The sequence below is a fragment of the Ixodes scapularis genome, unplaced genomic scaffold (genome assembly GCF_016920785.2).
Source record: "Ixodes scapularis isolate PalLabHiFi unplaced genomic scaffold, ASM1692078v2 PGA_scaffold4__175_contigs__length_147842914, whole genome shotgun sequence".
Classification (NCBI taxonomy): Eukaryota; Metazoa; Arthropoda; class Arachnida; order Ixodida; family Ixodidae; genus Ixodes; species Ixodes scapularis.
Window position 1 is genome coordinate 19167695 of NW_024609879.1, and position 10435 is coordinate 19178129.

The 10435-nt window shown below is 46.4% G+C and overlaps 1 protein-coding gene across 1 annotated transcript; it reads left to right on the forward strand.

The window, feature by feature from the left end:
• The first annotated feature begins 3928 nt into the window (after positions 1–3928).
• LOC120842983 lies at positions 3929–9926 on the forward strand. The gene is made up of 3 exons (XM_040214199.3): positions 3929–3965; positions 5539–5592; positions 9751–9926. Exons 1-3 carry the CDS (start codon positions 3929–3931, stop codon positions 9924–9926), a joined length of 267 nt encoding a protein of 88 aa, XP_040070133.1.
• The last annotated feature ends 509 nt before the right edge of the window (positions 9927–10435 follow it).

Below are 10435 nucleotides of genomic sequence, written 5' to 3' on the forward strand. Positions count from 1 at the left end.
TATTTGATGAACAACAATTTCATGTGTCGGTGGGCTGGATGAAAACAAAGTAAATACACAGTGCCGCGTGGCAGAAGTATGATGATTGCGAACGCAGATCGTTAGAAAGTGACCAATTAATTAGCTTTAATGTCGAGTAGGCTATGAAAGACCACTTTGTTGTATTGAACAACAAATCACCAATTAGCAAGGGTGATACTTATTTACAAATTAGATTGATCGGCTTCTTGTCAAGAACAAACTCAAACGCCAAGCTATGTCGAAAAGGTACACTTCCATGCGTTCCATTTTAGGTCATATCCGAACTGAATACGAAGGTCACTCTTTTCTGGATTATTATTCGCCTGCATCACGGCGATTAGTGTAAACAATATTGGTCAGGAAAGCAAGCGTTGTGCTTGCCGCTCAGAGTTTCTATAAAAAGTAGACTGAAAAGATTTGTCCTAAAACTCTCCTGACACTTTGAAAATATTATTGCTTTAAGCTCGGTTGCGTCGTCATCATATATATCGTGAAACATATTTTATAATCTAGATATCAGTATATATATGGCGAGAACGTGCCCATTTTATGATTATATGCACTAGCTAATTTGTAAGTACAAGAGCACAGTAGGACTTGACTTTTAATATTGCGACGCAAAGCTTTCCTAATCACGGGCATTTTAGACGACCCACCTGCAGACTGATAACCTTTAGATTAAGGTAAAATATGTGCGACTGAGGTTAAAAGGAATAGGTGTTGAGTCATATATGTTAATCTAGCTTTTGATTTACTGCTTCATCGAAATTAAACAACTCAATTTATTTTTGGTACGTGAAAAAAAAAAGTGAATTCAACAAATGATAATGGCTATGTAGTTACTCGTTGCACTCTTGAAAAAGTGCCTATTGCCAAAGGAACGCGGAAAATATATTCTCAGTTTAGCGGTTCAAACGGGTTTCGAACCGGTTCAAACCGGTTTGAACCGTTATTTTCGCTCCCCGGAACTGAACCGGAACTGAACCGAAATCCGTGAACCCGAACCGGAACCGAACCGATAAAAATTTCGGTTCGACACTCTGTCCGGGACGACCGAGCTCCTGTCCCTAGGAGAGCTGTATAAATTAAGGATGAAAAGGTTTCGTTCCCCCTTTTTACTGGGAATCACTTCTACTAGGGTGTAATCCGCCTTGGATCCTTCTATTTCATGCTGAATCGCTGTGATATTTCTGTGAACTAGGGTTGCGGTGGGCAAATCCCGCTTCTTCACTACGTCTAATTGATGGTGTGTTTTATAGTTGGCTAGAGAAACAAGCCCCCTATTCTCCTGCAGCGCTATAATGTCGGGCTTCGCCTCGACATTTTGGATGTGCAGGTGCAGGTGGCCCTTCTTCTTTCCAAACCCCCTGCAGTTCCACTGCCACACCCTAATTTGTTGTTCGCGTTGATTGTTGCGCGCCATCCTGAATTTCTAGTCTCTGACAAATAAGCTGCGTGAGCTCATCGAATCTTCCGTTCATGTACACAAATAAGTGCTCCATTTTAGTCTCTAGGGCGGTGATCCTAACGTCTTGAGCGTCCATGCGTTCCTTCAGCTGCGTTAAGAGTTCTGATCTAGCCGTCAAAGTGGGCCTGCCCTCCTCCAAGGGAACTTGCCTCCTCTGCGGCTCGCTCCGCTCAACCTCCTCCTTGTTTTCGGAAGGGGCTTGCCTTTTTAGCGTATTCACCGTTTCGGTGTCCATCGCGTTCTGAGTTCTACCCTTGGCGCCACCCTGCGTCCCCATCGTGGGGGCTGCGGCCTCTATCGCTTTTAGTGCTACCGCTGGCGAGTCTGCCACAAGTTTCTCGCTCGCTTTTTTCTTTTGCGTGTTGTGTACCTTAATCTGGGACTGCAGATCCAGTATGGTATTAGACATCTCCCTCACCTGTTTACGAAGGGCTTCCATTTCCTCGTCTTGTTTCCATCTGACCGACTTGCGTCGGACCGATGGGCTCCTCCCCCGGCTGGAACTCCTTTTCCTCCAGGGGTCGCCCGTCCCTGCTGAGGACCGTTCATGATCCTCTACCAGGGGTGGGAAGGAGGAAGAACGACTTCTGTACCCGTTCTCTCGCTGGTGCTTGTCCCGGGGTCTAGACCTGCCTCGATCTCTCGTTCGACCATCCGTCCCTTGCTTCTCTTTATCAAAGCTGCTCCCGTACTTGCGCTTGATGAAGCGATACTTGCAATTTCTGTTGCCGGTATTGTGGCCCCCGGTGCATATGATGCATTTGGGGGTGCATGTAGGCTGCGCCTCTTCCGGCATGGGTGGATGCTCATCACCACAACGGCGACATAGGTTCCGGCGAGGTAACGGGCACACATCTGTCCGATGCCCCGTCTTCCGGCAGTTATAACATGCCTCCACACGGTCGTGAAAGGGAAAAAGTCAAAGGTCACTCACCAAGTACCGGATCCACCTTGGTAGCTCCCTTTCTGCTATCGTGACGATCATGTGTCTTGACTTGCCCAGTCGGCGTCCGCCGACCACGTTGAGGTTGGGGTTGCGTTTCCGGAACTCGTCAAAAATTTCCGCGTCCGTTTCGTAGCTGTATGCATTGAAGACGATTCCTCTCCTTGAGTCGTCTGGCGGTGGAACGTACGCATTCATCTCGTACGTGTTCTCTCCGACGCTGAGGCTCTTCAGCGCTGCATAGGTTCGGGCTCGCGCCTCGTCCGGCGTGCTTATGGTGAATGTATTGTTCTCCGGGTGGATTCGCAGGTGGTCGTTTTCGATCGCCACCGGTTCCGCAATTTTCTGTACAGTGCAAACCGCGTGCAGTATCTGAGCCACGCCAAAGTCTGTGAGTTTGACTGGGCATCGAGGACGGTACACAATCTTATACTCCCCGTCCGGCAGCCGTGGAATGGGTCCCTTTCTCGCCTTGGGCGGCGGGCGGGGCTTCGCTTTGCTTGCGTTGATGAATAACGTACTCTTCTTTGTTACGTCAGCCCCCACAATGGCGGCTGGCTGCGTCGCTGGTGGGGAGGAAGGTGGCGGCAATAGCGTCCCTTTATCACTCTTCGGCTTGCGTCCGAATTTCTTCTGCAGGGAAAGCATGTTCCAACTCCCGTCGAGGAGTTCGGCTTCGGTTACGGTGGTTCCCTCGACCGCATAGGCTGCTCTGGGACCGGAGAGATCCATGTCGACCGGCGAGGCGTCGGCTTCAAGCATAGCCATGGGCGGGAAGGCCGGCGGCGGTGCCGGCTGCGCCGTGTCCGCACTGAGGCTGACCAGGCTTAGCTACGACAGCAGCGCGGTGCGGTCAAAAAAGGGACGTAAAATGCCTAACATTTGCTTGCCTGAGCCAAAAATGTTATCCGCGGGTGCCGCCTGACTTCGCGGATCTGTCGGTGCCAGGTTTAGAATTGTGACGTAGAAGGAACCGCCGAAATATTCGAAGAACTGCGGAGCTCATCGGGGGCATGTCAGAACATGCCCCCCGATGAGCCTCACATTCGCTGATCCGGTTTAGAGATTGTCAAAAACTCACACACAGATCCGCCAAGTTTGCAGGCATTAGACTTTGAGGAAGATTTCTGGGAACCGTTTTCCAGATGTTTTCAGCAACATATAAAAAGTTTTGAAGTGTAAAAGTCCTCTTTATAAAAGATCGTGAAAGCTCACTCTCCTTAGGTTAGAACATAAATATATAAGTAAAACTACATTCCATGCCCTGACTTTGGCTTTCTTAGTAAGGTGTAAGCCACGTAATGTTAGCAGTTAAGAGCGAGGGTCTAAATTGACGTCGCAAGATAAGGTTTTTTTTTTTATAACCTGTAGCCATTGTTTTATATTCAGTGATCAATCTAAACATAAGCTGATGTCTAAAAATTCACACAATGACTGACCTTTTTTATTTCAGCTTTCTAGTTTGTAAAGTACAGGAAGCAATTCAGGAATCGACGATGTACAGCACCGGAAAATTCCTGACAATTTTATTTGGTAAGCGTAGACATTAAACTAAAAGTGTCACACTGATTACCTTGTAGGTTAGGACCCACCCTGGCGTGCATCTTATTCTTATTTACAGGAGACCGCTCATACAGAGAATGTTTTTCCCTGTGTAGTGCTACGCCCGTGTTTTATTGGGTCAAATGGGAGTTTTCCACGTAACCAAATTTCCGTTAAAACTACTTCAATAATATTTTTGTTTCAGTAGTACGAGAATAATAAAAGATGCGCTTAGAACTGCAACATATATGAATGGAAGTTTAAAGTCAGTCTTATATTTCCTCATAACCCCGGTATTCAAAATCAGTAAAAAAAAACAAGAAAAAAAACAAAAACGTTAACTGCCAATTTAAGAACAACGCCTCCGCTCAAACGGGGCATGGAACGATTGTATCATATTCAGTTTATACTGCAGTGAATGACTAGATAAACGTTCAAAATATCAAGAAGGCGTTTTTTTTTTTAAGTTCTAGCAGTTGCAGAATAAATGAAGGAAATAAAAGAGTTCATTTCCCACTCTCCCAGCCGATCAAGCGGCAAGAGAGACCGGGTTCGTGGTGCATGCTCCCAATATCTACTATATTGAAAGAAAATAAACACGAGATAATTTAATGATAAAAGAGATTCAGAGTCTAAAAAGGGTCCGAAAGTCGCCTACCCTGAGCTCAAGCTTCTTGCACAATCCTCTCAGCGGAAAGCACCGAAATTAACTCGTCCTCGTCCTGCAATCCAAGAGATTAGGGTTCCCAATTAAGAAAAAAAAAATGCTTTGCTCCAGATAATATTAGGGCTAGCAGTATTTGTAATCGCACCAATGGAGTTGGTGATTGTGCAAGTGCCTTCAGTGCTGTAAAGTATTTGGATCCAGTTCAGGTGCTGAAATTTATGGCGCGACATTGAATAGGATATGTTTATGTCAATTACAAAGAGACAAAGAAGCTATTGAATCAGTATTGTGCGGCCTGTTATTTTTAGTTACTCCTAAGTGAGTCTGCTTATGTGGAGTGCGTAAAGGCCCGTTCACACTCTTGCGACCGAGCGCGACCGAGTACGACTGAGAGAGACGAGTTCTCTTAAAACTTGCTAAATGTTTTTAAAACGATGGAACAAACTGGCATTGTGGCGCCATCTATGCGGTGACCCTGGAACTGCATTTCACAAGAGCGAAGGTTTTGCGGAATTTCCGAGGTCAAATGTGCGTAATACCCATAGAAAGGCTCGTTTATAACATTGACAAAAGTTTTTCGAGCCAAGAAAGAAAGGATAATGCGCGAGAAATAAAAAAAAATATGCCGGACCGCCGAGTTTACACTGCTTCCCAATAGATGGCACCAGTGTGTTTTCTGGTTTAAGAAGTTGTAAGGAACCTAGGTTTAAGAGGTCGCAAGAGTGTGAACGGGCCTTAAAGCTAATACCTTGCATGACCCCGTGTAAGAAACTTACGAAAAATGTGTGGAATACTCTTTGGATAGGTGTCCTCGGCTGTTTTGCTGCTGTTGTTAGCTAAGTCTGAACTATATTACAACAATGGCGTGCCATTTTAATGTTTCTCTATCTATTGCAGTTGTCGTCATCGCTATTAACGACGTGGCTGGAGTCAATAAAAGAAATCGACGGAGTGAGTGAGTGAGTTTATTGAGCAAAAGAAAAAGGGGGTAATGCGGAACGAGAGGTTAGTCTCCCAATAGCGGGGTCAGCTTTCTCGTTCCGCTTGGGGAAAGGGAAACCAAGAGTGGTTAAGAGGAGGAGGATGGCTGACGCCCGTCAGTACAGCCTAGAGGCGTGTTGAGAGGCCAGTCTCTTGGAGGAAAAGAAGGATGACTTTGAATGTTTGCACCCTTAGTGCTTGTGGTCCTGCGGGAAAAAGAAGACTTCGGGTATCCTGGTTACTGCCGTTCGCAATAGATTTTTTCAGGACGTTTCTTGAATTGGCGTTTTGTGGGCATGTCCAAAAGATGTGGTCCAGATCTTCTCTTTCATCACATGCGGGACACTTTGGGCTAGACGCTTGTCTCATGAGATTTAGACGAGAGTAGGTGTTTGCACAGTTGACTCGTAGTCTATGTAGCAACGATTGTTGCGGTCTCGGGAATTTGTTTTTAGGAATGGTTGGAGGAGGTATAGTCCAGAAGCCGTTCCTGGGTGGGGGTGATTAGTTTGTGCTTCATTATGGATTATGATTCGATAGTTGTTGTGTGGATGTATTTCTATTACTTGGGATACATTATTGTGGGCTTCATTTGCAAGGGCATCTGCTCTTTCATTTCCATGTATACCCACATGCGAAGGGATCCACTGAAAGTAGATGATTGATCCTTCTTTAGCCATGTGGTGTACGAGTTGAACAATGGATCTTGCCAAAGGAGTTCCCCTTCTCAAGTTTTGGAGCTGTCGTAAGGCTCCTTTCGAGTCCGTGAAAATAGCCACTTTTTCATTTTCCGAAAGTGTTATTAACTCGGAGAGCGCGAGCCATATCGCAGCAAGTTCTGCTGTGGTCGTGTCGGTGCAGTAGCTCAATTTGGCTGTAGAAGATTGATTAGATTCTGGTATGATGTAAGCAGCTGTGGTGGATAAGTCTTTCCTGCTTCCATCGGTATATATGTGCTTCATGTTGCAATAGGACTGGATGACGTCATTTGCGATGTCGCGTACCACGATATCGGCGACGTGGCCTCGTCGTGCACGGGAGGTCCATGATCTCTGTTGTTATGTGGAGGTGATCGTTCTGCCGGTGTGGAGGGGGGAGGGGAGGGATGTTCTCTGGGTAGCCGACGTGGTCAATGAAGCGTTTCATGGTCTTACCGAGGTAGGAGTGATGGCGTAGTAGTATGCTGTCAATGAGTGTCTCGTATGATGGTACTCTGAGCAATCTGGCTGCGTGAAGTAGTGTTCTCTCTTGTGATTGTGTTTTTAGTGGTGTGTCACCTGCCTCGACTATAGTGGAGACGTTATGTGACGAGCGTGGCAGTCCGAGACAAATCCTGAGTGCGTTGCGGTGAAATGTCTCGAGAGTTTTCCATTGAGAATCCAGAATCTCCAGCAGGGGGAGGGAATATAATATTCGGTTGACGATAAGGCCGCGATACAGTGTAAGCATGACTTGTTGACTGGCACCCCAGTTACGGCCTCCTATTCTTCGGATAGCGCCAAGTAATTTGCGGGCCTCATTTAGTGTATGTTTGACGGCTGGGCGCCAATTTCCTCGGTCGTCAATGATTGCACCAAGATATCGCACCTCAGTGCTTCTGCGAATCCGTTTGCCATCTACGCGTAGCGAGCTGAATTTTCCTTTAAGTCTAGCTCTTGGCCGATAGCTCAACGCCGATGTCTTTGTTACTGACAGCGTGAGACCCGCGTGGTAGAGAAATGCGGCTGTTGTGTTCAAGGACTGTTGGAGTTTGGCTTGTATTGTAGTTGAGATGCGCGTTGGCCCCGTACACCAGAGCGCAACATCGTCTGCATAGATAGCGCAGTTGACTGCGATTGTGTCACCTTTAGGAAGCGCAGAAGGTAGGCCGGCCATCACGATGTTAAATAGCAAGGGACTTAAGACGCTTCCCTGTGGTACTTTCTGGGAAGAGTCGCGGGGCGAACTTGTATGCCCAGCTATTTTTACATGGAAGGTTCTTCGTTGTAAAAACGACGCAATAAACTTGTACGTTCTCCCTCTGACACCGATATGACGAAGGCGCTCCATAATCACGTTGTGTGGAAGTGCATCAAATGCTCGGTGAATGTCTAGAAAGACAGCATGAAGAACGTGTTTTTGTGCCTTGGCTTGCTCTAGTGATGATGTCAGATTTCCAATCGAGTCCGCTGTTGAGCAGCCCGCGCGAAACCCTGATAGCTGTGGTGGTAGCGCTTGTGCGTCTTCAAGTTGCCAGCTGAGCCGTCGGTGGATCATCCGCTCTAAAAGCTTGCAGACACAGGAGGTTAAGGAGATTGGACGGTAAGATGTTATGATGGCTTTCGACTTGACTGCTTTTGGGACGGCTACTACAGTAGAATGTAGCCAGGAGGAAGGAAGTTCGCCGGATCGCCAAATCACGTTGAGGTACTCTAGAAGAAGGGGTCTATCCGTAGCGTCAATGTTTTTGAGGGCTTGGTTTGTAATGCCGTCGGCTCCTGGGGCACCCTTGCGGCCACAGCGAGTCAGGGCATAGTCTAGCTCTGGGTTTGTGAAGTCGTCGTTTATAGTGGCTAGGGTGAAATTTGGTACTGGAGGCTTCGGCGCTGGAGGTTTTCCTTGCGGTGGAGATACAGGCCTTGAGAATTCGTCAGCGAATTTTTCTGCGAGGTTAGCCATAGTAAGGTTGTCTTTTATCGCTATCTCAGCAAAAGGATATGCTTGAGATACAGGCTCAAGTAAGCATCTCACAGTGGTCCAAGGTAGCCTCGACCCCGAATCAGTTTTAAGCGATTCGCTTCGAAGTTGCCATTGTTGTCTGCCTAGGCGTCTGGTATGACGACGTAGTTTTGCGTCTATTCGCCTTGATTTTGTCCAGTCGGCGGGGGCATTTGTGCGTCTCGCAATCCGCTGAGCTCGTCGAGAGGCAGCGCGGATTTCGAGATATATAAGGTCAGGAACTGGGTTGTTCGCGGGTAGGGTGACTGTTTTGGTGGCTTTAGAGATAGCTACACATATTGCATCTTCCAGTGGGATGCTACCCGTGCCAGTGCTTTTAAAGAGTTTTGCTAGTATTTGTCGATACATATCCCAATTCGTTACTGTATGTACACGGTGTTTTGGTGCGAGGCCGTAGCGGGGAGTGAGGTGAATTGGAATATGATCTGAGCCCCACGTGTCGGGCTCGAGACTCCAGACTATCTCTATTTCAGGCGATACCAAAGTGAGGTCTAGGACGCTTGCTTTTTCAAGGTTGGGCCGTACTAGTGTATACGGTCTCCGGTGTTTATGCAGCGGAGGTTCAAATCAGCGATGATGTCCAAAAGTATGGTGCCTCGTCGCGTAGTGCTGTCGCTTCCCCATGCTGGATGGTTTGCGTTGAAGTCGCCACACCAGATGATGGGTCCAGAACAGCGTGCACGAATTTTCCGGATTGCGTTAGGATTCCAAGGTGTATTTGGTCGAACATAGGTGGATATGACAGTAACTTCCTGCTTGGCTATTCGTATGATTGCCGCGACGTGTTCGTCATATGTAGAGTTGAAGTCTTTCAGAGGTATTTCTTTTTGACAGATTGATTTTTTTATGAATAAGGATGCACGAGATTTTCCATCGGGGTGAATTGTATCACTGTGGTACTGGACATATGGGGAAAATCGGTGAGGCCCTTTAGGTAAGTAAGTCTTTTGTAGTGCGAGAACATCTGTTTGCAGTGTAAGGAGGCGGCGCCGAAGTTCAGGTAGGCGAGGACGAAGGCTATTTACATTCCATTGTAGTATAGTTGGCAAAGGTTTTATGCTCTTGGCCTTTTTCGTTGATTGTCGTTTAGCTATTGGAGCAGAAAAGTGAAAGCACTGGGCTTCGTGGAGGCGTTATAGACCTTTTAGTGCGAGTATGGCGTGCTTGAGAATAGTTCAGAACGGCATTGAAATAATGGACTCTAAATAAAGGACTGCTGTGATCACTTGGTGGAGCGTTGATGATGGTGGTATTGTGTCCAATATTTTTCGAAGGACGGAGAAAATTAACGGCACTATCACTTTAATCAGTGAGGTAGGTGCTCTTCCATTCGCCTGGTTGGGAGTCGACGCATGTGTATGAGGAGACGAGTGTGAGATAATGTCTTTGATGTGTTGTTTTTCCCAAAAGGATGGTTTCTGAGAAAACGGCCTATTGCAAGGGAAGCCAATGTGATTGAAGCAGAAGCGGCCGGAAGATCTGAAATGTTCTCTAACATAAATGAGGCACAAGTCGTCGACTTTGTGGGCAGAGATGAAGGCGATAATTCAGCCGTTGTCTTTGGTGCCGAGAAAAGCGGGGTTTAAACGTGGCGCTGTCAATGCCACAAAAAATCTTTGAACCCGCAGATATCAAATGATCATGGCCGTTTCTTATTTGGGCATTATTTAGTCAAGATGAATAAGAAAAAACGTTCAACTATTATCGCCTTTAATATTTGACATTATATACTTATAGTATAAATACCTTTTTGAATATCTTTCAACTAGTGAAACTTTCCGTGTGCTACGATGACGCGCATTGTGTGTAGGCATGAAAATAAGAAAATACCTTATCATGTACGGAGTTTCAGTTACTAATAAATAACAAGTTAAACAAGGATAGAAAGATGTTCTGCACTTTCTAATACCTTAAAGGGATGCTGAACCGAAAATCTGGATTGTATCTATTGGTTGTCATAGCAGTTATATCACCTCACTTATATATAAATGCCGTTTATTGAAGCGAAATTTCCGTCTAAACCTTATGTTACATGAGTGATGACGACTTGATAGTTGGAGAGGTCTGAAAGGCCTCTCCAACCTCTCCAACCTCT

Coding starts and splice junctions, on each gene's coding strand:
- LOC120842983 (XM_040214199.3), top strand. CDS start 3,929: ATGTACAGCACCGGAAAATTCCTGACAATTTTATTTG. Junction 3,966..5,538: donor ATTCCTGACAATTTTATTTG/GTAAGCGTAGAC, acceptor TATCTATTGCAG/TTGTCGTCATCGCTATTAAC. Junction 5,593..9,750: donor CAATAAAAGAAATCGACGGA/GTGAGTGAGTGA, acceptor TTTTCCCAAAAG/GATGGTTTCTGAGAAAACGG.